Source organism: Poecilia mexicana, unplaced genomic scaffold (genome assembly GCF_051168715.1).
Source record: "Poecilia mexicana isolate PSO_F unplaced genomic scaffold, ASM5116871v1 scaffold_5, whole genome shotgun sequence".
NCBI lineage: Eukaryota > Metazoa > Chordata > Actinopteri > Cyprinodontiformes > Poeciliidae > Poecilia > Poecilia mexicana.
The window spans coordinates 16,905,485-16,932,939 of NW_028263374.1; the positions used below are offsets into that span (position 1 = coordinate 16,905,485).

Here is a 27,455-nt window from a genome sequence, read left to right on the forward strand (position 1 = left end):
CATAAAATATTCTTGCATGTTTCTATCTATTTGAAGCTGGAAAGAAAGATAAGGAAACGTCTTTGCATTTGTCTCCTCTCCAGAAGAATTAAAATTAGTTTTTTATCCATTCTGACCCATAGTTTAGTATTTTAATATATCACGTTTGCAAATAAAAAAGTGATGTCAGCTATTATATGACTGTTAGAATGTGCTATGATCCTAAACATGGGATGATGATACAATCTTCTAAGGTGAACCTGAGCTGCTTTCAGTCAGGGTTATCATTTGATCAATTTCATAAGTAATGCATTCATTTTTTTTCATGTTTTAAAGCCGTAGAAAGTAATGGTTGAGATAGAAGTTTAACTGATTTCCAAAATATGTTTATATTATTGGATATTAAAGTACTTTTGAATAGACACAATGTTTTGTTTCTAGTAGGAATTATAAAAGGTGCTTTAGATTAGACATATTAATTATATGTAATTATAGGCTATATCAACTTTACAGGGTTACAATATCTTACCAGATACATTATCTTGGGCACATGTCTTCTGCACACCAATAAACTTAAACTAAACATTAAACATTTTTAACAGCAGTGCCTAAAGAGCCATGCTTAAATGTTACAAAAAGGTCTGACTACATCAAATTAGAACATGGATGTATGGATAAATAATGAAGGTGCTGTTTTTGGAAAGGAGATGAATAGATGAATATCTTAGACCAGTTTAGTTAGAAAAAGGACTTTATATTGGACATATAATGGAACATAGTGGAATGTTCTATTGCTCCAATTTCCATGTAAAACTGCTGTCTCAGGTATAGGACCGGTAATTATTAGAAATGTTTTAAGCATATATATATATATATATATATGTGTGTGTGTGTGTGTGTGTGTGTGTCTGTAATGTTATGTACTGTTATTGTTTTTAGATATTTTTTCTTCTGTGATGTGTGATTCATGGGAAGAACTGAACAAATATATTTTATTTACACTTTATCTGCAACATTTCATAAAAATTTTGGTCTGAACTTGGCGTTCTGATCTTGCGCCCCGGTGTGCCTTTGTGTTCACGCCCCTGGTAAATGAGGACATTTACTTTGCAGCTCTGGGTCCAGCCTTTTGCCAGGGAATGTCTGTCACTGTATTTTGGGAACTTAATAGGAACGTAAGTTTTTGCGTCAAGTTGCTGATTTAATGCGATTGCTTTACTCTCTTTAATCTCAATGCATTAACCCCTGTAGATCTTAAATAATCAATTAAGGCAGTTTTTCAATTTTTTTTTCTTATTTGCATTTGTTGTCTAGCTGATATTTCCCACCCTTAGTTTTCTACTTCCCCCTCCCCGCTGCTTGTTTCTCCGCTGCAGCCTGAAGGCACCAACGTATTACTGATGTATTTTCTTAAAAAAAAAATAAAAAAAATACACATACTACTAAAACAAACGATGGCAATGTTGAATAAAAATGGCATTTTTTTTAAAGCATTTCCTGGCGGAAACACGGCAGCTAGTACTTCAAAAGCAAGTAGAAAACACGTTGGAAGACAAGACAGAAAGGCGGGGTTTTTACCGTCCCTCTCAGACACAGTAATCCGTCAAAGCGCGCGTCTTATCGGGCTCTGAGGTGTACATTTATTTCGGTGCATACACATCCCCGCGTATGAGTGCAGGCAGGGAGTGTTGTTGATATGTGTTGTCAGCTGAGCAGAGCGAGAGAGAGAAAGAGAGAGAGAGAGAAAGAGAGAGAGAGGACAGTCTGCTGCGGAACAGGCTGTTCCCGGCCTGGCACGGAACGGGTTACAGGTCAGGGTGTCTATTGGAACACAGTGTTCTCATCAGCAGCGGCAGCGGTACAGCTACAGTACAGCCGGAACATTGTGTTACTTTGTGGCTGCTTTCCAAGACCTGCCCGTAATTTTACACTAAACACCCTCCCACAACTCTACACGTTTCTGCCCCCCCCCCTCCCTCTCCCTCCTCCCCCGCCACACACTTTTTTTTTCTACCCCCCCTCCACCCCCCAAACCTCCTCTGTCTCTCTCTCTCTGTCAATTTCGGACTCCGTGCGTCTCTATGTGTCTATAGTGTCTCCACAGTGTCATTTTGAAGTCAGACAGAGCTGCATGTGGGGACTACACCGGCACAGCCAGTCATCATCAAGTGAGGACAGGAAAAAGAAAGAAAGAAAGAGAGGAGAGTGGGGCAAAAAGAGAGAAAAGAGCGCTACCTAAAAACCACATGGGCAGAACACTTAGTACCCAGCTGGATTTAAGATAAGAAGAAGCGCAGACTTGAATTAATAGAGGGAGAAGACGCGTTCAACTGCAGCGACCGGGAACATTTTTATACGTGTTATATACAACAACAACAAAAAAAAAAGGCGGATCGCGAGATAATGTAAGTGTATTTTTTTTAATATATTTATTAACTCTGTTGCAGGGAAAACTTGGATCAAGAAGTTGATTTCAAGCCTACCGGCTTTTCCCTCCTACCAGTCCGATTTCACGACTGGCAGTGAATGGACACTTGTTATGCGCAATGATTTCATTTCGGAAACACGCAAATTAAAAAAAAAAAAGTGAGACAAATTTAGTTAATTTTTGGGTTGATGCTAGATTGTTTATTTTATTTTATTTTTTTTTTGCATGCGTCTACGTTTGTGTGGGTCCCAGAGGAGGAGGAGGAGGATGAGAACATCCAGAATCCCGGGAAGGCTTAGATGTCTTTCTCATAAATTACAGGTTTCATGGCTACTTCTTAGAATTATAACATTAACTCCGGTACATTGTGTGCTTCGTTTTTAAAGCCACGATGCTTATTACAGGGCACATTGCAAGTTCACTGAGTAACTCTAAATTTATGGCTGTATTAGATTCAAACCAGGTGAAGAGGATAAAAGTATAGAGGCACAGTTTTTTTTGTACTATTTCTGTCTTTGAAAATAGGTTTATAGTTAATTGAAGTAATACAGATATATAATTATACAGTGTTTATGTCATTTTATTGGCTAAAACTTTAAAAAATAAACTGAGAGGCACACTTAGTCATTAAAAACAAAAATCTTTCCACTGTTGCAACATTTCCCCCCCCAAAAAAGTGACCTCTGTGAACTTGACTTTGCAAAGCTTTCATGCTAAATTGTAACAGGTTGGAGCGAGGAAGGGAAACCAGACTCAGACCGTGCTTTGGGATGTGTACAGGTTTATCACACACACAGTGTCTCCACTTGTTTAGGTATGAATCAGCAGCTGAGTACGGATGTGAGACAGAATGTACAGATACACTGTGTGCGTCTCTGGATGTGCTCTTTGGCTCATTGTGTTCTCTTCCCGCATTCCTCCGCAGGGTATCTTAGTTTTTTTTGGTACACAAAGCCCATACTTGCCATCTTATCTGTATCGTAACCATATTCACACCCTGTTTATTTTAGTGTCTCACACTTGATAATGCAGCAGATGGAAACCACAGCAGACGAACAGATCAAAATGGGTGAAATTGGAAACTTTTACTCATGCTGTGGAAAATGTCAGTTATTTAGAGTTGTTGTAGTTGTTTTGTGGTTCAGATTATGCACCGGGATAGCCAGAATGTGAACGCACATCCTCAGTTTGACAATTTGACATGGGATGTTTTTGCAACCCCCCCGCAGAAAAAGATTTGAAGCTGGATCGTACGTGAGGGGGTCTTCGATTGGCAAACGCTGTCAGGCTTTGCCAGCGGGAACTGTGAATAGAAGGAACATTGTGTTCAGACACAAACACACACACAAAGACCGACACATGCTGTTGTTGCACAGCACCCCCCCCCCCCCCTTCTCTCTCTCTACTTCCTCTTCTGAGAGGAGGGAGATGTTGCTCCCAGCTCTCCGTCTAACGGGTGAATTGAGTTTCCTAAATCTGCCGAGATTTACCCTACCCAGAACTGAAGTAAACTCTGTTTAAGCTGGGTGCGAGAAAGACTAGCCTGGTTTCTGACGACCTTCATCCAGATGTCCCACCCTTTTTCACCCTGTGAATTAGCCAGATAGAGTAGCCCGGAATCAGCTAGTTTCACAGAGCACACATGTTAACGGTCGCTCTTTCTCTTATTACAACTTGCACTTGTTATTGAACCAGGTTGGTTTTAGTGACTCGGGCGAGTCCCAAGGGTGTTGTTTTAGTTTTGGCTAAAAGCAACCTATAAAACATTTTCCACCTTCTCCTCCCAGAATCAAACTTCATAGCTATTTTACAACCATCAAAGAACTTTAAGGTGACTCATTAACTGAATGTCCACAACATCTTTTAGATTTTCTTAATGCTAATTATTTTATTAGTAAGGCAATTTTGCAAGGGTCAGTACAGCTTAAATCAGTAGCAGAAATAATCAAATAAGTAAAATCAATAATCTAGCCTATCTTTCCCTAATGCTGACACTGTGAACTAAAAAAGAAAAACTTTGAGAGAGACGGACGGAGTTTGGCATTTTGAACCCCAGAACTGGCCTGATGATGAAAAAGGTGTTGCAGCAGCAGGAGGCTCCCAGTACAGGAAGAGTACTGAGTCAGAGCGGCAGGTCTCGGGCCTCAGGGTGACTTCCTCATGCTCGTAGCGGCCCTCTCCTTCTTGTCTTGCAGCTCTGTAGCTCCTTTCTCCTCGTCTCACGATCTTTCTGGTCTCTCGAGATGTAGAAGGGCTGATCTCATGGAAGGAACACACCAGTTCTTCCTCTTTGCCTTTGTTCTTTGCCTTTGTCTTTATCTTCATCTTTGCCTTGGTCTTTGTCTTTGGGGTCTCAAACCCAGCTGAGAAAAGTGCAATTTGAAGCCACATGTTGCGGGGCTAACGGGTTGGTCCCCATGTGCAGAACAGTCTTCGGTTCTGTGGCTCCGGCTCTTCTTCAGCTGCAGAGTTCTTTGTCCATCTCGATCTTGGCTCGAAGCTGCCTGAAGGATCCAACCAAAGACTCCTCTTTGCACTCACCTTATATAGGATATACCCACCCTTTTGGTGCATTTGCATTGGCTAGCTTTGTCTCATTGGCTGACTGCTTGGACCGATAATCTCATATTCATCACCATCTTTGGACATGACCTGATGTCTGTTCTAATGTCCCCGAGTTGCTCAACAGTCCTCTTGTGTCTAACCTTCTCTTAGGTAAGTTGAAGTTTAGCAATAAGGCGTTGGACACCTCCGCTCTCCCATCAGTTCCTCTTTCCACCTGACCCTTCACCTACCATCTACCTCTAACACAACATCAGTGACCTTTAGTTACAGTTACACATTTTACACCATTTCCAGTTCAATGTCAAAATCACATTCATACCCTTTTAGTTTCTCTGATTTAGCATTCACTTATAATATTATAATAACCATTACTTATTAGTTACTCTTATAATCATAATGTGAGTTCTTACAGACATTTCTGAAAAGAAACCAATAATAATTCATTATTCTAATCATTTGACACCATGTTACAGTTACTTGTTTCACCTTTAAGTACTTCCATAAGTGTAAGAGTAAGTGTTAAATATTCTTATAATCAAACCAACATCAACCAATATTAATTATTAGCTTAATTATAAGTTATCATTATTAATTCAAGTATTTTACTCTGGGTTTTATCCAATTACTCAAAATGTTTAGATTTTATTCTTTAAACCTTTAATGCCCAAAATGAGCAGTCTGAACTATTTTAATCATTGCAGGCTGGAAACTTCCTCTTTTTCCAGGAAACCTGCTTTTCCTGTTTCATAACTCTCCTTCTGTCAGACTATGATTTTTTTATGATTAAATAGAAAAAAGTAGAATTAAAGCAGGACACAATAACAACACACACAACCAGATTAATTTTATTACCGTCTGACTCTACTGTTGGGTCTTGATGTCACCTGTGTAATCAGTTTTAAAGATAACTTTATTTATTGTTATTATTAAACTAAAATCTCCAGCATGGGGAAGTGGGATGAGCTCGACTTTTCTCGACACCCCCTCCTCGAGGTCGGACCTTTCACATGCTGGGAACCCAACACCCTCCTTCAGGTCTGCGTCGTCATCCCCTGGAAAGAGAAGATGGTCCTCTGGGATGTGAAGATGCAGATCCTCAGTCGTCACAAAGGACTCAGCAGCTTGTGATGTGAAGATGCAGATCCTCAGTCGTCACAAAGGACTCAGCAGCTTGTGATGTGAAGATGCAGAGTCTCAAAACTCCACTGCTCTTTGACACCCCCTCCTTGGAGTTTTGATGCCTCCCAGGAAGTGATGAATGTCGAAGAGAACCCAGGTCGCTCTGATCCTCAGCTGGATGAACTGTCGATTCTTCAGGATGTGGCAATTCCTTATGGACAGGTTGATGAGTTGACGGACTGAGGCAGAAACTTCACAAAAAAAAAAAATCTGGAAGTTCAGCAGAACAACACAAAAAGCATAAGCAGCAGGATGCTTTATCCACAATCGTAATCCTTTTCCGTCGCTGGAGGTCATCAAGGGGTACTGGAGTTGTCGGAGGCATCAGAAGTTGTTCAGGTCCTGGGAGGAAACTGTTGACCCTTCCCCTTCCAGGTGTTCAATGCTTTGTTGCAGGATGATCTTTGTGGTTCTCTATGATGCCACTCCTTCCTCACGACTTCAGTCCCTTTTCCATTTTAATCCATCCGTTTGTGACAGGAGTTCTTCTTTAGCATAATCCAATTTCTTCAGGGCCCTCCCAGTCAAAGCCTTGAAGTTGTTCTTTGAATGGCAATCATCCTGTAATAGTGGAAAATCTAACACGTGATGGCATGTTGCTTGATTCTTGCAATGTTCTGGTTCGCTTTAGCTAAGAACTGGCTTGAGCACTGACCTTGTGGACCCCTTTCCTCATTAATAGTACTGTTTTGCAGTGCAGTACTTGCTTCACAAAATTCTTTCCATTGAATTTGAGCTTGATCACCATTGTTGCAGGCCGATCTTGAGCTTTAATCCAAACTTTCTGCCCTGTTTTCAATGACACTGCAAACCGCAACTTCCCCTTTCCCTCTCTGGGCCAAAAGGAGAAGCGCCTCCGCCCCCTGCTTTCCGTGACGTGAACGGAGTTTCTCTGCAGGGGAAGACCTACTCTTCTACAGCTGTCACTGTTACATCATGTCCATCAGCACCAAGAGGTACTCCTGACCTCTCTTTTCTGTTATCCATGGGGTCTGCTACATCCATGCAGACTAAAGCCCTGGGTAATGTGCTCTTTGATGAACAACCCTTCCATCCGCTGCTCTGAGAGCCCTGCGTATGGACCACATACTCACAGTCTCACAGCTGCATCGGACGGTCTGAAGGGACGTCCAAAGGTCTTGTTCCACCAGCTCCTTACGGGTGGATCGCACGCCTGCATGTCCTAGGGCCCCATGCACGCTCCGCACGACCTCGTCCCCGTACTCTTCTGGGACCTCCCTTCCTCTGGGAGAACTGTCCCACTTCTCGATTCCAGCAAAGACAACCTTCCTTTGATTCACTCGAGTCCATGTCTCAAATCCCTCTCCATACAGAATCACTCTCACTGGGGCTGACTGGAACAGGGATCTAGACAGGGATCAATCTTCATCTTCTCTCCTGCTTGTCTTTGTGTTCGAGTCGCCTTTCCCCCAAAGCCTCTCTTTAGCCTTCGAGCAGGGATGGGTTTAGGCTATTGGCTACTGGCTTCTCGTCTGGACACTCGCGTCTATCCTCAGCAGAAGCTCTCCCTCACCTGCATGCCATACAGTTACTGCGAGGGTTGTGACTGACAGCCGGATCAGTCACCACTAACTCTATTCCTTAAGAGCTAGCCTCCAAGTGAGCTATTCAGATACTCGCCTCTCTGTTTTTACTGACTTGGTTAACGTAGGTCCTTCCTACTCATTTGAAATGGGCCCACCTCTTCTCAAGGGGCGGTGCCCCACGTTGGGCGCCACCTTGTTGTTGCACAGCACCCCCCCCCCCCTTCTCTCTCTCTACTTCCTCTTCTGAGAGGAGGGAGATGTTGCTCCCAGCTCTCCGTCTAACGGGTGAATTGAGTTTCCTAAATCTGCCGAGATTTACCCTACCCAGAACTGAAGTAAACTCTGTTTAAGCTGGGTGCGAGAAAGACTAGCCTGGTTTCTGACGACCTTCATCCAGATGTCCCACCCTTTTTCACCCTGTGAATTAGCCAGATAGAGTAGCCCGGAATCAGCTAGTTTCACAGAGCACACCTGTTAACGGTCGCTCTTTCTCTTATTACAACTTGCACTTGTTATTGAACCAGGTTGGTTTTAGTGACTCGGGCGAGTCCCAAGGGTGTTGTTTTAGTTTTGGCTAAAAGCAACCTATAAAACATTTTCCACCTTCTCCTCCCAGAATCAAACTTCATAGCTATTTTACAACCATCAAAGAACTTTAAGGTGACTCATTAACTGAATGTCCACAACATCTTTTAGATTTTCTTAATGCTAATTATTTTATTAGTAAGGCAATTTTGCAAGGGTCAGTACAGCTTAAATCAGTAGCAGAAATAATCAAATAAGTAAAATCAATAATCTAGCCTATCTTTCCCTAATGCTGACACTGTGAACTAAAAAAGAAAAACTTTGAGAGAGACGGACGGAGTTTGGCATTTTGAACCCCAGAACTGGCCTGATGATGAAAAAGGTGTTGCAGCAGCAGGAGGCTCCCAGTACAGGAAGAGTACTGAGTCAGAGCGGCAGGTCTCGGGCCTCAGGGTGACTTCCTCATGCTCGTAGCGGCCCTCTCCTTCTTGTCTTGCAGCTCTGTAGCTCCTTTCTCCTCGTCTCACGATCTTTCTGGTCTCTCGAGATGTAGAAGGGCTGATCTCATGGAAGGAACACACCAGTTCTTCCTCTTTGCCTTTGTTCTTTGCCTTTGTCTTTATCTTCATCTTTGCCTTGGTCTTTGTCTTTGGGGTCTCGAACCCAGCTGAGAAAAGTGCAATTTGAAGCCACATGTTGCGGGGCTAACGGGTTGGTCCCCATGTGCAGAACAGTCTTCGGTTCTGTGGCTCCGGCTCTTCTTCAGCTGCAGAGTTCTTTGTCCATCTCGATCTTGGCTCGAAGCTGCCTGAAGGATCCAACCAAAGACTCCTCTTTGCACTCACCTTATATAGGATATACCCACCCTTTTGGTGCATTTGCATTGGCTAGCTTTGTCTCATTGGCTGACTGCTTGGACCGATAATCTCATATTCATCACCATCTTTGGACATGACCTGATGTCTGTTCTAATGTCCCCGAGTTGCTCAACAGTCCTCTTGTGTCTAACCTTCTCTTAGGTAAGTTGAAGTTTAGCAATAAGGCGTTGGACACCTCCGCTCTCCCATCAGTTCCTCTTTCCACCTGACCCTTCACCTACCATCTACCTCTAACACAACATCAGTGACCTTTAGTTACAGTTACACATTTTACACCATTTCCAGTTCAATGTCAAAATCACATTCATACCCTTTTAGTTTCTCTGATTTAGCATTCACTTATAATATTATAATAACCATTACTTATTAGTTACTCTTATAATCATAATGTGAGTTCTTACAGACATTTCTGAAAAGAAACCAATAATAATTCATTATTCTAATCATTTGACACCATGTTACAGTTACTTGTTTCACCTTTAAGTACTTCCATAAGTGTAAGAGTAAGTGTTAAATATTCTTATAATCAAACCAACATCAACCAATATTAATTATTAGCTTAATTATAAGTTATCATTATTAATTCAAGTATTTTACTCTGGGTTTTATCCAATTACTCAAAATGTTTAGATTTTATTCTTTAAACCTTTAATGCCCAAAATGAGCAGTCTGAACTATTTTAATCATTGCAGGCTGGAAACTTCCTCTTTTTCCAGGAAACCTGCTTTTCCTGTTTCATAACTCTCCTTCTGTCAGACTATGATTTTTTTATGATTAAATAGAAAAAAGTAGAATTAAAGCAGGACACAATAACAACACACACAACCAGATTAATTTTATTACCGTCTGACTCTACTGTTGGGTCTTGATGTCACCTGTGTAATCAGTTTTAAAGATAACTTTATTTATTGTTATTATTAAACTAAAATCTCCAGCATGGGGAAGTGGGATGAGCTCGACTTTTCTCGACAATGCATAAGTTACATCTAAGATCAAATCTATAAAATTTATAAGTCCATAAAAGGGCTTTGTGGCCGATGGAGGGAACATTTTGTACTCTTCTTGCAGATAAACACTTTATTTCTAAGAGAGGCACAAAAAGTCAAGGAGCAGAGCGACGGGATGCAAGTCGTTCAGGTCTTCATGATTTTGACTCGTGGATTGAAGTGTGCAGAATTTGCAATGGCCAATTTATAAGAATCATTTCAAATTTTGACCCGTGTTCAGAAAGGCAATCTCGTTGCTGGGTCATCCAGCTGAGGTTTTATAGAATAAAATGAATTCAAATTATTCATTATGAAGGCAATCCCTGCAACAAAATGTTTATTTGGAGGAGTTGCAAAGCAAATGAGATTCAGAAAATTGATGCAGCTAATTAAAGCCGCTGTTAAAGTCACCTTGCAAATGTTAGCTGACTGCTGAATTGCAGTCAAAGCGTAGGCCATCCCCTTCCTAATGTTACCACCTGCTGACTTTTTAGCCAAGACTTTCACTTGCTTCGGAAAAACTAGATCTGAATTGTAAATGTTTAATCAGTGGAAGCAGAGAAGCAATTTCCCCTAATCTGTTTTAACTTGAACAAAATTGAAAAAGTCATGATTTTTTTTTTCCCCCAATGAGAAGATATAATCTCTTATCTTGCAATTTGTCTAATGAGCAGAATATTTTGCATTTCTATAGGAGTCGTTTTTTACCTGTTTGAAACAGAAATGCTTCTGTTCTATTCAGAATATCAGGGGGGAAAAAAGGGGTTTTTGTCCAGTTTTACGTCAAATATATGCTTTACGACTTATTCCTCCACACCCTTTATGCTTTCTCATATCAGATAATTGGCCAGAACAGACTCCTGATGTTGCAATCAAAAATCTAAACTAATTACTGTAATGGCAGCAAAGAAAAAAGAAAAAGATGTCACTCCCTAAATAGACTAAAACACTCTTTTTTCTGTAAGATGTAGAGTATCTCATTGTGAAAATAACCTTTTTTTGTTACTTCCTTTTTTTTTTTTTTTCAAAATCCACAAGTGTTAATATCTCAGCTGGTGCCTGTGAAAGCATAATGGCAACCACCCTGATTGGCAACATGCTTTAACATGGCCGTTCCTTTTCCATTGTACTTTCGCCATACCAGGATAATTCCATCAAAGAGGGCTTAGTTGTTGGGATTGATTTTGGGAAAGTGGAACATAATTGCTGATGAGATAAAAGAGTCATCATGCAGCAGCTTCAACAGCAACGTGTCATTACAGCTTTTATGGGCTTGGCAAACTTCTGTTTTCTCTTTTCCCCTCCGCATGGATGTCTGTGATGTTGGCAATGGACCTGTCTGTCAGGCCGCATACTGAACATTTTTTCGCGCAGACCTGTTTCATCATCGACTGTTACGTCACTGCAAGTGTCAAATACTTCTGTAATTTTTTGTTGCCTCTCACTCTTGTGTAACTTTGCAGCTGGAGATGTTCTTGCGATAACGCCGGCGTAAAGGTCAGATTTGTGTAATAAAATTCAAATTGCTCTGAAGTACGAAACCAGTTTACTGAGGGTTCATCAGAACGGAGCATCGGCACTTTTGTAAACTGCTTGTCTATTCATAACCACAGTTTTTGGCAATCAGAAAGAAAATAGCTATTTGAAGCTAATTTAATTCTAAATTTTGTTTTATTACGACTTAGGACGTCTGTTGTGTATCTTTGTAGCTCTTTCGTTAGTTGGTGTTAAAGAGATTTCTTAAAATAATCCAATACCATTTTTATTCATTCTAACACCTTTAGTAAGTACTTTGAAAAGTAGGTTAATAATCTTATTGTACGTAGATAAACTTACAATAACTGAATGGAATACTCATTATCCTCTAATAATAATAATAATAATAATAATAATAATAATAATAATAATAATAATAATAATAATACAAATTTTGTTATAGTGTTGTTACTAAAGTGTGTCTGAAATGTATTCTGGCATGAGCTTTGATAAAATCTTGGAAGTATTCAGATTGATAAACACAAGTAGCAATACTGAGGCAGGACAATAAATTCAAACACTCAAAACAAATTTCCTTCCTGTGTGCAAATTTAGACCCATCGTTATAGGCAATAAATTATAGCAACTTAAAAACACTTCAGCTGCGTTCCCAAAACCGAAAATTCACAGCAGTGGCATCCAGTAAACACTTACAGCATATGACTAATAGCCAGAGGGACTTGAATAATTGTGTCTGTTGTTCACCAAGCAACATCCACAACAAAAATGTTACTGAACACTCCCACCAACACAACTACCTGCCAATACAGTTGCAATGTGGATGTAGCAATAAAACCATCCAAAAGTCTCCCACAACCGGTAAAACTCACTGGATTTTCAAACCACTAGTTTTCTAACTTCTTGTCTTTGCTCGTTGTGCTGCACCACTAACAACATCTGGAACGTAAACAGGAACGGCACATCTTATTCCTGGTATGGCAGCTGACTGGAAACAAAAACCCTGAAAACAGCTGTTGTTATTGTAGATATACAGTTATTTTATTTTAAATAAAATACTTGTTCTTGGTTTTAGTAATATCTATTACAGTTTTAGCAAAGTACGTTTGATATTTCTTGTAGTGTTATTTAGTGTATGAATGCAATTGCCAGTATAAAAGTGGGGAAACAGATCCACACAGGAAATGAACTCAGTGTCTAAGTAAATTTGAAAACATGATGTTCTCCCAACATCTACAGAGGACAGATAATTGAAGTCACTGACACCAATTGAATGAACATGTACAAGACTCGGTTTTGCCAACTTTGAGGCTCTGTTGTTACGTTCAGTAAGTTTTCTACTGGCTCCTTTTCAAAAAAAAAAAAAAGCGAGTCCTTCCCAGCTTCGGTCAGAGCTGCTAACCTTTGGGACCTGACTGCTAATAAATCATGCATGTGTGAAGTTGCCGCTGTCTGAGCCCCCCTACAGCCAGCCAGGATGCACACATAACATCTTGTTTGTGTAGTGGAAAGAAAGTTATTACAAACTAATTTTGGTTCAATCAGATTAATGATGCAGAGTGTGTGCCAAGAAAAGGTAACCGTAATGTTGTACTGTGACCTTTAGTATTTCCTAAGTGAACCGCAAGGCTAAAAGCAAAACTAGAATGTGCAAACTAAACTAAAACTCAAAAATATGTGTAAGAGCTAAAACAAAAGTTCATTTGTGGTTTTACGTAAATGTAGTTTTGCTTTACTAATTTATTGCTACTCTTACAATGTTATTGATTTCTCTGCAGCCCCTCTGTCATGGAGGAAAGTAAGTTTTTGAACACTGTCGTATTATAAAATGATAATTATATTGTACAAACATGGTAATAAATTGTATAAACTTGATAATTATATTGTGTGAATGTGATAATTTCATCCAGATGGTGGATGGCGGTAGTTTGCTTTTATGCTGCATTGAAAGCAAGACTCAACAGTAGGTAGAAGTTTGAACACTAAGTTAATCTGGGATACATGTGGAGAGGAATGAATGAATGAATGACTAAGAAGATGGATGCCCTTTGTTGAGATTCCTACGTAAACCATGACATCTATGCCTCATAAAATTAGGTAGAGGATTTAGATAAAAGTGTCGCATCAGCCACCTACTTTGCCTTCGTTCCACGCTGATAGGGTCCATAAATTTGAACAAATGTCTCATTGTACTCCGAGTCACAACATCTCCATATTGGAAACATTCAAGGTGGTGAAACTGATGCCTCCCATAACTCTCCACCTGGTCAATGAGAAAGGCTGCCATGTCGAGAGGATCGGTCAGATTGTTTCTTCTGTGCAGGCCCATTCTGTTTAGGATCCTTATTGTACTAACAATAACTTCAACAACAACGTGCAGCAGCATCAGTTTCTCTCCATATCTTAGACCAAATAGTAAAACTTGTAGTAAAATTTGACTAACTTGGCCTTTGCACTAGTCTTCATAATAAATTGCAGTAAAAGCATACTGTAGACGCCTTCTAGATAAATGATTATGTTTATGCAAGATAATTATCATGACTGTACGATAGATTATCATGTTTATACAATATAGTTATCATGTTACAATGCAGTAGTGTTAAAAAATATTTTCTTCCGTAAAAGTAACATGCTTCTGCAGCACTCTGTTATACATTTATGGAAATGGTAATTTAAGCATCAACTAATGTCAATCAGTGACTTTTGGGACTAAAAGTTTTATACTGAAAACCAGGGCTGTTAAACTCATTTTCATTTCAGGGCCAATCAAGATTGTATTGAGAAAACACCTTTTCACACTGAAGTAATTTAGCATAATACAAACAACATCTAATTTGATTTGAATGATAAGATAACATCTAAGCATACATATGTTTTTTTGTTTTAACTTCTATGTCTATGGCCTTCTAGAGTCTTGAGGCCCTTTATAGATGCATCAATAGATCACATGGACACAAAAAATATATAAAAACCCTGCGCAGAGTGACACTGAGGGTAAATCTGAAAACTAAAGACTAGAGAACACATTTTTTAGTGTCCTTATAAGACATCTACTTTTTATATTTACTGTTACGTTAAATATAATTTCTGATTTTTATGTGAATTGATTAACAGCTGACTTAAAAAGTGAGAGGTTATTATTAAAGGTACATTTTCTAAGCTGCAGAACAACAATCATCATTAAAGATGCACCAGCATAAAAATTAGGACTAGTATGACAATCTGATATAAGTACTGCTGGGATGGCAGTATTTAACAATACTTAATGATATCACATACATCATATTTCCCTACACTTTCAACACCATTTAAAAACAACCACACCGCCTACGTTGCTTCTCTGCCTCTCCTTCATAAATATCACTGAATAAATGCCACATAGCCAAACCATGTTGGTTTGTGGTAATCTATGTTTAAAAATTGCATAAAAATACCAATGTGGATTGTGTCATTGAAGTGTTTCAGGACTCGGACAAGTGTCCTCGTTTTTTGTAAAATCAAAATATGGTCACCCTCTTTCACATAAACAGTGACAAAGGCAGCTTTGGTTTAATCTCGCTTGTTTTTGTTGCTGTTCTTTTCAATGCCATTGCTAGAACTAACTGTGTTTTTCTTTGCAAATATGACATTGTTTGGTTCTGCTTGTGTAAAGCACTGGGTAAAGAAGCTATGCTCTTTAACCACAATAAGGCAAGCGTGTTAGTGGGTCTCAATAAGCATGGCGCTCCCTTCGCACATGCCCATGCAGACTTTCTTTGCCAATCTTTTTTTTTTTTTTTTTTTTTCCTCCATTTTATTTTTGGCAAATCAGTCAAATGTTCCTTTAAGTTGAAACAGATTCACTTCAATCTATTCAAAATGCATATAAAATATTGTCCTACTCTTTGTTGGTTTTTTGTTTAGCATCTCCATGTGCAAAGAGTGTGAATGCAGTGACGTCCTGGAGGCCTCTTTTTCCCCCGTGCTAATGTTGTTCAATGCTAATAGAAACATTGCTATAAGACCCTGTGGCATAGTTTAGCTGAAGTACTCTAAATCTGTGTAACTGTAGAGCTTGCTATCTTGTGAATAGCTCTGTTGCGTTAACTCACCAAATGTGTGTTCACATTGGCAAAAACAGTCAGGAAGGTAACCGAAAAGATGGCATTTGAACTACAGCACGGGATTTAATTAAGAAAATCAAAACCTCAAATTCTGAAGAGGCATATTATGAGCGTATTGATCCGTCTCAGGGATATCTGAGCTTTGTTTTTCTTTTTGAGACGGCACAGCTTTATGAGCACACAGTGTGAGCGTGTGGCTAAGCCCACGCTTTCCCTGCGTGTTTAAGGCTCTCGGAGAGAAGACGTCACTAATAATGAAGAGGTTTTTAGGAAAAATACGCTGTGCAAACATCTGAATGCCACTCCGCTGTGTTGCAAGCGTAGTTTTGGTGCTTTTGCAATACCCTGACATTATTTAGAGAGAGAGAGTCAAAGAGCACAATGCCAAATAACGTAATTTGTGAGGGAACACGGCTGGGTGAAGAAAGGGACATGCACATGGTTATGTAATGACCTAATCTGTGTGGGGATCAGACAAGGTGTATTACAGTGGTGCTCCTCATACAGCTGCTAATGAGGCATTTTCCAGCAAAGCTATTAATACGAGTCCATCTCAATGCATAGCTTCAGAACACATGTCCTTAAAAGGTTCAGGTTATATAATGTGAAGATGAAAGTTGTTCATTCGGGCTTGATTATGTTTAGCATTTTATTCTTGGTTTTATTTTTTATTCATGGTTCACTGCTGCAAAAAAAAAAAAAAAAGTTACATAATGTTTGATTTTCCTTAAACAAAGCTAAAAAAAAATAAAAAGAATCAGCAGAGATCAGACTGTTAACTTGTTGGCTTGTGTGTTTCTTTGCGTCTTTTGCAGTGTTATTGTGTGATGCCCTTAAAGCAGCAATGACCACAGATCAGTTTTTGCCCATGGACGATAAGTCAGCAACAGCTGTCTTTGCTGCGAACGGTATTGACGTAACACCACGGAAAGATCAGGGAGTTTTCAAGGTGTGCATTATCTCTGCTTACATTTTCTGTACATTGTTTTCAGTTTCCTTTGACTTTTACAGCTGCTGCTCCTTTGGATGTTGTTTAATGGAAAATTCTTTTTCCGTCTATTTTTTTTTTTTTTTTTCCAGGTTGTGAGGCGTCAGGGACTCGATGGGGACCGGCCAATGATCGGGGACAAAGTGACCGTACACTACACTGGAAAACTGCTTACTGGGAAGAAATTTGATTGCAGTTGGGAACGGAAGGAGCCTTTTTGCTTTAATGTAGGAAAAGGTAGCTGCCATCGGTCATTACTGTGAAACTTCCTGCCATATTTTACTTTAAATAGTAATTAGCAGAAATGCAAAAGTACTTAGTTGACAGACCTAATTTTTTAATAGCTGATGGGAATATGTAATTTATTACTTAAACAAATACCAGAGAAGCATTTCCTTGTTTCCAGTCTAGCTTTTATGCAAATAGAATCCAGTACTCTCTGGAAGTAGCGTCATGTTTCACAGCAAATACATTCACAGTGAGGCGCATTTTTAATTCCTTTGTAAAAAATTTTAATGACTTTTCTGAATCTTTATCCTCTCACAGGACAAGTCCTGAAAGCATGGGACATTGGTGTGCTGTCCATGCAGAGAGGAGAGGTGTGCACCCTGCTCTGTAAACCAGATTATGCCTACGGACCGACTGGAAATCCAGACAAAATTCCTCCCAACTCTTCAGTAGTGTTTGAGGTCAGTGCGCCCTGTTGCTGCAGCCTTAGATTAATTATAAATCAGTCTGAGGAACTCTTCTAATGTAGAAGCACGTATTTTGTGTCCAAAGCCTGAGTTGCTAATTATGAAATTCACAAGTTTTTTTTATTTTAATGCCTCACTGACCGAACAGCTGCCTCATCTAAGCTTCACATGTTCTTTAAAGACACACACTGATGTTTTAAGTAACCAAAGGCATTGAAGATTTCAAGGGGAATGTAATTTTGATTAATATTTCCAAACTTCTTATTTTTTGTACTATTCTTCTCAATAACGCACATGTTACGTTACATTTAGAGGAAAATAGGGGAAGAACATCGCCTCGACTGTTAACTATGTGGGGGCGGCAGCGTCACGTTATGTAGGAGTTTTGCAGCAGGATGGATGGCATCGTGAGGATAGAACATTGTATGGAAATATTGAAAGACGGACAATGACTCTAGTGTCTTGGAGATAACGAAATAAATTTACTTTGGAGTGCTAATCACAAAGTCATGATGTAAGTGTCCGGATAAACCGTGTGTGTGTTTTTGAGCAAGGTTGCCTACAAAACTTTCTAAATTCGAGCGGTTCTGTCTGGAAGAAAATGACAAAATCCCATCAAATTAATGTGAGACATTTATGGCAGGAAACTTAAAACATTTAACATAAATAATACAGTTTAAAAGGCAGTTACACTAAAAGCTTGGAAAATATATGTAAACTTTTGATTTTTCAGCAGCTAAAAAGACATTCTCTTATTGTTGTGGTATTTAGGAAATTGAAATTATCCTAACGTAAAATAATTAGCATTATATTGCATCTTTTTATGCAATGTGTGAAAAGATGTTTATGCATATGCACTGAAACAGTCAAAAGATTTGTGTCGCATTAACCTACATCCTAACTGAGCAAACTTGACTCAGTGAGGTGTATAGTGCTGAACAGTGTATTTTGATAGTCTCAATGCTAAAAAAGAATGAATATTACTGGAATGAATATGGAAAAAATTCAAAATCAAAAAGTATCTGGTGGTTTAATAAGCCACAGAGAACTTTAAACAACACTTAAGACCTGATTTGCCAAATTAATGCATAAACCCAACGAAGTGTCAATTTTTTTTTAAATTATGGTAACTTATGGACTAAAAACCAATCATCAAGTTCACAGTCACTGGTTACTGTTATCTTCAGTAACCAGCCATTTACAAATCACACAGGCGCCACCTGTTTACTTTCACAAAGCTAGATAACTTCAGTACTTGTTCAAAGTATTAAAAATAAGATAGCATTGCAAAAAAAGACTTGTGAGAAATGGTGAGAAGAATTTCTTTTTTTTTTTTTTACAACAGATGGAGCTGCTTAACTTTGAAGGAGAGATACTTACAGCTGATGGCGGCATTATGAGGAGAATAAAGGTCAAAGGGGAAGGTTACAGCAATCCTAACGACGGAGCGACCGTCGATGGTAACCTCAAACATTTGTTTTACAGGTCAATGGCATTGTGGTTAAATTATATTGTCGGAGGTTGAGTGTGTGATGTTTCGCGCAGTGCACCTGGAGGGACGCTGTGGGGACCGGCTGTTCGACTGCAGGGACGTTAGCTTCATTGTTGGTCAAGGTGAAGACAAAGGCATTCCTCTGGGGGTGGACCGAGCGATGGACAAGATGCAGAGAGGAGAATGCTGCTTACTTTACCTTAAACCAAAGTAAGTTTCTCACAGATCTTTAAAGCCTGCAAAATGTGCTCCGGCTTCCTCTGTGATTTTCAAACGAGAATGATTCTTGATTTAATTTTTTATTCTCCTGACTGTAAGTTTACAATAACTAACTTCAAAGTTGACCAAAAGTAGCATGTGTCTATGTTCCAAAAAAAAAAATATTATTGAATCAAAACAAATATAGTGGCTTGTTAAATTATTCATACTCCTTGAATATTTTCACTTTTTAATGGGTTACAAACAAAGACTTCAATGTCGTGAAATGAAAGGAATCTTTTTTTGGAGCACACCTGTGTTTGGGTCAAAATTTTGTGGAGTCACAAAACTTTCTTCCATCTTGACCCCTCTGGAAGCAAAACACAGACACAGCATGAGCTGCCACTGCCGTATTTCACTATAGGGACGGTGTGTTTGAGTGTTACTTTTCTGCAACACAAAGAGTTCTGCTTGTAGGCCAAGAAGCTGTCTGAAGTCCTCTAAAAGAACATTTTATTTTGATTTAATGGGGATACATCTGATTTTCAGACTTTTTTATTTTATATATATAAAATATTTAAACAATGTACAAATTTTGTTCCTCTCACTATTATGCCCTGCTTTGCCTTGATGGAAATTGCAATTGGTATGAAAACCAAGGTATTATATCGAGAAACTGACATATCGTATATTTATAGTGTGCATGTAACATTTCCAACCTTCTTCAACAGTTTTTTTTTATTCTTTATAAGTTGCTCTGAGAATGTTGACAGAGATTATGGATATTTTTTGTCACAAAGCAGAGATGATAGGCATTAAATATTCCAATAGCAGGATATCAACTGTGTAGGAAAATGTGCTATGTGACTCTTTAAGGATCGCTAGATTTGTTAGCGAAATTGCTTAAACGGTATACTTCATAAGTCAAAAATTGAATTTTTCCAAATTGTGCGTAATTCATAATTTTTCTAAGAAAACATGAATAAAGAGTACATTACTGCTCTTTCTACGAAACAGACAATGGCTAATGTCACGTCACATTAGCGATCGTTGACGCAAATATAAAACTCTTTCAGAGAATGAAAACAAACTAAAAAAAAAAAAAATCCATTTACTCACAGTGGCCATTTGTCGTACTTTCTGCTAAAGCATGAGAAAGGAGGTATTAGAAATATGTAGCAAAACTGTTTTGCACTCACACAGTAGATAACCTTGAGAGTCAAGGCAGCGCCATAGTTTCAAGAGCAACAAGTACTTCTCAGGCTCAGATCATTAAAGACTGGAAAGTATTGTTCATGCATGAATCAGAGCTGTTCTTTCTGGCTCTTGTCCTTCTTCAGAGGCTCCATCTAAATCTGCAAATTTATTGTGTCGATTTGCAGCAGTCTGTTCCTCATTAGACTTATATATGCATGCATTTTTCCACCCTTTAAGTTGCATAGAAACCTTTTGAAGTTAAGCTTAGTCATTTGGTTTGCAACAAATGAAACAGAGGCTCTGGAATGTGCTTCGTATTGAAATCCTTTGGTTGCCTCAAAATGCAACGATGTTAACTTTTCTTTCACAAAGTCTTGTTATGCTGTGTGCCATCATTATTAACCTTCTGTGGTTAGTTCCTAAACATGATATTTGGTCATGCAGGTTTACTATCAAATTTAATAAAAGGTTGGTTTGATATGTGGCTTTTGCAAGAAAACACTTAATTTTCTGACCCTGACATGTTGCAACGTTATAGCCATAAATGTCTTTTATTGGGATTTTTTTCTACTTTTATGCACACAATTCACACTCCTTTACTCCAATGCACCTAAATAAAATCATGAGCTGATAAGGAATTAAATCTACTTAGGGTGCGTTTACGCTGCAGCCTGAAGTGACTCAATTCCGATTTTTTTGAGTAATGCGACCTGTATCCGATCTTTTCATGGCAGTGTGAACAGCACAGGTCGGATTCTTTTTCGAATGCGACCCATATCCGATACGTATACGATTCAAATGTGACCTAACGTCCAGGTCACATTCATCCGAACTGAACGTCACTGATTCTCAATAAATCTCAGTATTCTGCGTCCTGATACGCGCAAGCGAGAAGAAAAACAACAACCATGACGGAATATATGAGGGTTAAGTCATTAATATGCTGCTCCGGCCGGACAACAACTTCAAATATGTAAGCTAAGCTCCACCGTTAGCCTCCATGTTTACTTCCGCAAACACTGAGCACTTCTTCTTCTTCTTTTTATGGGGGTTGACAGAACACTTAGAACGCTGACACTATTGCGCCCTCTAGTGCGCATGCGGGACACTTTCAGGTCGTTTGCCCATTAACACTGCAGAACGCATACAGGTCGCATTTACTGGCAGCAGTGGCGCAAAAAGTGGGTATGCAGCGCATGCAATGCATAGGGGCGCTGCACCAGAGGGGGTGTCAAAACCCCGTCTGGAGGGGGCAGTGTGCCGATGATGTCTTCGCATACACTTCAGCGAACCCTTACGCTCCTTCACCTCGTGCACATAACGGGGTAAATGTAGCGAGTTTTACCTTTCACGTGTCTTCGTCTCGGGGGAGGAGGGGGACGCCGATTTATGTTTTCGCATCCACCTGAATAATATGTAGTTGCGACACTGACTGGCAGTGTGAACGGCCCTGCAAAAAAAATCGGAATTGCCAAAAAATCGGAATTGGGTCACTTCAGGCTGCAGTGTAAACTCACCCTTAGGTAGTTTGAAAACATTAAATATCTTTAGAAATTGAGTAGTTGAGGTTTAATATGGCAAAATGTGGAAGAAGCCAAGGAGTATCACTAATTCATCACAATTACCATTAATAGGGCCTTTAATAATTATTGTTCTGTGTAATTATTAAATTTGTGTGGTTTTGATACATTTACAGGTATGGGTTTGGTAGTGAAGGCAAACCCGAGTACAAAGTTGGACCAGATAAAGAAATTGTGTATGAAGTTACTCTAAAAAACTTTAAAAGGGTGAGTGACAGTTTTTGCTTTTTGGTAATTTTATGAATAGAATGCAGAAATTTTGCTTTACAGACGATCAGATTAGAAAAACATATATTATCCCAATAATAATAATAATAATAATAATAATAATAATAATAATAATAATAATAATAATAATAATAATAATAATAATAATAATTTATCTCACCAGGCTAAAGAATCCTGGGAAATGGACTTGAATGAAAAGCTGGATCTCGTCTCTGGAGTGAAAACTAAAGGGAATCAGTATTTCAAGGTATAGTTTTCAATGCTGGTTGTTTCCCATTGAAGTGCTGTGGTTACGTATCTGCTCAGAACCGATCCGCATGTTTCACCGTTAGGCGGGACGGCACCACCAGGCAGTCATCCAGTACCAGCGGATCATTTCCTGGCTGGAGTTGGAGTGCGGTACCGGGATGGAGCAGCATAAGAAGATACAAGACTACGTTTTAACAGCTCACCTCAATTTAGCGCTATGCTTCCTTCGGCTAAAAGAGTTCTCTCAAGCAGTGGACAACTGTAATAAGGTGAGCTGTGTTGCCCTGATGGGAAGCGCACGTCTGCACCCCTCCGGCTATGTTTATCTGCTGTTGCATGCTAATGTCTCTCCATGTGCCTGTGTTTGTTTGTGCAAGGTAATTGAGCACGATGAGAGCAACGAGAAGGCTCTGTATCGCCGAGGGGAAGCGCGGCTTCTCCGCAACGAGTACAGCCTGGCCATGGCGGACTTTCAGAAGGTCCTGGAAGTCAACCCCTCGAATCGCGCTGCTCGCGCTCAGCTTTCCAGCTGCCAAAGCAAGATGAAGGAACATCAAGAGCAGGAAAAGAAGATCTACGCCAACATGTTCCAGAAATTTGCGGAGAGGGACTCCAAGGTCTGTACACTGTCCATTCTTGGCTAAATGTAGTTTAGGAATCGTGCTACAACACATTTTTTCCCTTTTATTTCCCCTTCTGAAAAGAAACTGAAAATCAATAAGTTCTTGTAGTTAAGTGGTGCCATAATGTAACTTTAAAATACTTTCATAAACTAATGTACTGAGAAAAGAACTGACTTTTTGATGTTTGTTGACTTTTAAATTATAATTCTTATTTAACTGTTTCTAAAATGAGAGTTAACTGCATCAATACACATATGTTCAGATATGTGCTAGTTTTTTTTTCACAATGCGTGTATTTTCTCAAAAATGACATAAATAATCCTACCTTATTTTACATATTCTTTAGCGTAAAGTTTGTTAAACAGGAAAATAGAAATAATTTCAAAACATTTATAAAAATGTGTTCAATTTTAAAGTGTAAGAGATTCTCCATTTTCTATCCTGAGATCAATCCTAAACATCTGTTTCAACCTGAAATGTTTATCTGTTTAGTTCCTTCTGATGCATCCTGCCTGTACTTCTTCAGTGTTATACTGACCTCTAGTGGTGAAACATCTCATGGCGACTCATGGCTTTGTAGAAAAAGACACGAATAAATGGCACAAAATGTTCGAAAGACGTTCGATAAACACCGGAAACTTTAAAGTGCTATGTACAGTTTTCTTGTTACGTTGTCATTTTTATGTGGAATCAGTGTTTCAAGTATCTCTGGCAGTGGTTTCTTCTACGCGCTCACGTTAAATCCCATTTCCTCCAAACAGACTGGGAGAATGAAGAGGAGAAAGGACGAGAGCACGCGGGGCGGCATGAACGGCGATGTGGGCATTAAACGAAGGCGACGAAGTCAGGACTGCCCATCATAGCAGGAACATTTTGAAAAAGGGAGAGGAGACAGCCTCCTATCTCCAGGGAGCAGAGGCGGCGACAAAGCTGAATAAAAGCCTCTAATCCGCACCTCTTCAACCCAAAATCCAGCGGGACCATTCCTGCATATAAAGCAGAGAGTGAGCTGAACAGCATTTATTTGTCACGCGTACTGTTGGGCAGCCTGAACGTTCCTCCCCGGGGGGACAGTACTACAAACAAAAAATCACAGAGTGAATATTGATATGAACACTTCTTTTTTGTCCAGTCTGTTATTAGAAAAAAGTACTTTCATTTCCTCAAAAAAAAACAACCCCAAATGAATCCACCCCTTTTTTAAGAGTCATTTGGCCACTGTGCTGACATGTGCCTCCATAGTTTGTTCCCAAGACCAGTGTTGCTGGTTTTCAGGCTTCTGACTTGGTATTAGACCTTTTTTAGGGCAGCTGCATGTGTGTATCATGTTTGGGATTCAGACTTGAAACGTTGCAAAATTTTAAAAATGTGCAATATGAACTTTGGATGAAAAAAAAGGCAGAACCTTTTATCTCAGTAGTGTTTAAAAAAAAAAAAACACGATAAATTATGTTTCACCCAACGACCTAGCTTAAGCTTGGGTTAAACATGGATAAGTCATAGGGACAGCTCATTTTTAGACAATAAAGATTTTATAAATTACAGATCAAAATACTAATAATTTAAAAAAAAAAAGCACAAATAGATGCCAAAATGGTCCTAAAACAAAGATCTGTATTTTTAAGACGTGGCAATTCCTGATTGACATTTGTCTGTAGATATTTTTTAAAAAATGTGTCAACAGCTGAAAAGGAGTGAAAATTGAGCACTTTGTTTTCCTAAACTTGTTTTGACAATGATAATGCACTAAAATTTATATATCCATGATAATATCTTTTTATTTTTTTAATTTTATATACTTCACAAATCAGACAGTATTAAAGAAAAGCCAAGTCTGGTACTGTGATAAGTTCAACTAAATGACGACAAACATCTGTGTGAGGTTTAATGAAAGGCAATTATTACATTTTAAGCCACTTGCAGCTGCAAAACTGTTAGTCTGATGAAAAATACCAAATACAGGTGTATTCTCCAAAACTTTAGCGTCATTTTAAAGTTTATTTCAGTGATTTAGTTCAGAAATGGAAAGTCAAAGAGACTCATAACACAGAGTGGTGTATTTAAAGTGTTAGTTACTGGATTTAAAGATCAGAATATTAGAATATTATATTAGATCAATGGAAAAATATTTTCCATGCCGAAATATGGGTCTATCAATCAATCAATCAATCAATCAAATTTGTATTCAGACCTCTTTTCATATGGTGAAATGTTTCCTAGTCAGCTCTTTTTGCATGAAGCCATCATGGTACTGAGGTGATCAGCCTGTGGCTCTGAGGTACTGAAGAAGATCGGCTCATGTGTTGTTAGGTGTGTCTCATCTTCTTCTTGACATAACTCCATGTTTTCTGTCCAGCCTAATCAAGCACAGCGATGCCACGGTCAAATAAGTGTCGATCGTTTGGCATGGTGCCGAGTTCGGCTGAAAAAAAATGACATCAGTGTCTCCATAAAGCTTCTCAGTAGAAATAAACATGAAGTTCTTTGACTTTGGACTTGAGAAAAAAAAACAACAAAAAAAACAGTGGACCAAACAAACACCAGCAGAAGACATGACTCCCAAATCCTCTTCACTCAGGACCTTAAGCGACTTGGATTCTGTGCCTCTCTGCTCTTCATCCAGACTCTGGGACGTTGATATCCAAATGACATGCTAAATTTACTTTTATTTAAATATATGACTTTGCACCACTGATGACGAGCCAGTCTTTTTTTTTTTTTTTATCATTACCCCAGATAAGATACTTCTGGCATCTGTGTTTCAGAATGAACGCAGCAGTTACAGCTCCATTTGCTGGATGCCTTCTGGTGGCTTTTAAGGCTTTGACTCCAGCCACTTCATGAACATCCTTGTCTGGGTTTTCCTTGTGCGCCTTTTGGCTGTTGCAGTTTTTCCTTCAGCTCCACTTTCTTTTAATGTGCTTGGATACAGCAGTCTGTGAGCAGCCAGCTTCTTTAGCTGCGATTTTCTGACAAACCGTCCTACTGGAGGGCGTCGATTCTTATCTGATGGAGTTCACAGTTGTTTCATCAGTATTTAGGCCACAACATAACATTTCTCCATTAAAAATGATCTTTGTACTCGCTTTATGTAATATTCTAAGTTTCTTATTAAGTTTTGATCTGCTTTAAGTCTCAGTTAACAGAAATAAGGGCTTTAAATACACCACTCTGTGCTCAGTGATTCTAGACAATATATAATTTCAATTCTCTAGTGAAATTGCTGAGGTAAATAAACTTTTGGATGATGTCATAGGTTTTTGAGATGCACCTGTGTGTTATATGATTAGTGATGCAGTGGTTTAGCACTTAGATCTCGCACAGCAGAAACAGCAGGAAGGTTGATCCTGCAGGACGCCCAAAGCCTTTATATGAGACCTTTATTTCTTTTCATCAGTTTATTCCCACAGTCCAAAGATGTGCACGTTAGGTTAATTGGTAAAAACACAATTTAGTTCTAACTTTGTGTCAGATAGAGTAGCTTGCAGCCCCATCTCCTTCAAACCTAAATTATTGTTTACACTCTGGAGCTTTAAATACATTTAAAGAGTTAAACTGAACCCGTGTCCACTGTAAAAATGGCACAATGCGTTCGAAGGCTTATAGTGACGACAGAACCCGAAACAAAAGGACATCACCCCTGCCTTTGTATTTGGCTTCTTCTTCGTCCGTGTGGGAAACTTTGGAATCATCACAAATTTCTTTAATTTATTTTTCTAGCGATATGAATTATTGTTATTATTTTTTTTGCCTTAGCTCTGAAAATGTTTTTTCTTACTTCATACTCAATCCATTTCTTTTTAAAAATGAAAAAACAAAACATAAAATAAAAGTGTGTTAATGTTTGTGTAAAGGGCAATATTGCACTTTGGTTTCTGTCCAACCAACACTGTCATTCTTGTATGTCATGTCCAAATCTCTCTGGACAATAATATTGAGATGTTTTAGAAACATTTGGCTGGTTCAGAATGAAAACCTTAGCTGTCTTAAAGATTTTGCATAAAAAAAAAAACTAAAAAAAAGTGACAACATTGTGTTTGTGTGTCTGTATATATTATTGTATCTTGACAAGGTTTCTAAACAGCTTGTTGCTAAATGTTTTCAAGTGCTGCTGCCTCTAAATATTCAAATATTTTGTATAGTGAAAATGAGCATGAAGTACTTTTTCCTAGCCGTTTTAATCTGTAGACTAGGATTTACAGGACATTTTACCAACTTGCAACTATAAGTAAAATATTTCAGGCTTCTTTTTGTCACCTCTCGGTTCATTTTAATCAGAGATTCTAGATGTGAAATAGAAACAAACAAAAAAAAAACTGTAGAGAAAAAGCAGCTGGGTAAACTGCAGTGTGTCTGATGTGTGATTGGATTTATCAAAACTGTTGAGGCTTTTCTGTCACAAAATGTGTTTACATGTACTGAAATGATCATTGTCTTGTAAAGAAATGATCCATGTTTTGAATCGGCATTTATGCAAAAGAAATATTTTCAGACTAAATTGTGTGTGTGACTCATGTCGTC

General features: G+C 38.8%; 1 protein-coding gene across 1 annotated transcript; it reads left to right on the plus strand.

Moving 5' to 3' along the window:
• Positions 1-1,999: 1,999 nt before the first annotated feature.
• Positions 2,000-27,432, plus strand: fkbp5 (FKBP prolyl isomerase 5). Its single transcript, XM_014988127.2, has 11 exons — positions 2,000-2,384; positions 16,500-16,633; positions 16,765-16,909; positions 17,219-17,361; positions 18,713-18,827; positions 18,913-19,069; positions 21,951-22,041; positions 22,226-22,309; positions 22,395-22,580; positions 22,689-22,928; positions 23,696-27,432. Exons 2-11 carry the CDS (start codon positions 16,529-16,531, stop codon positions 23,795-23,797), a joined length of 1,368 nt encoding a protein of 455 aa, XP_014843613.2. The 5' UTR covers positions 2,000-2,384; positions 16,500-16,528; the 3' UTR covers positions 23,798-27,432.
• The last annotated feature ends 23 nt before the right edge of the window (positions 27,433-27,455 follow it).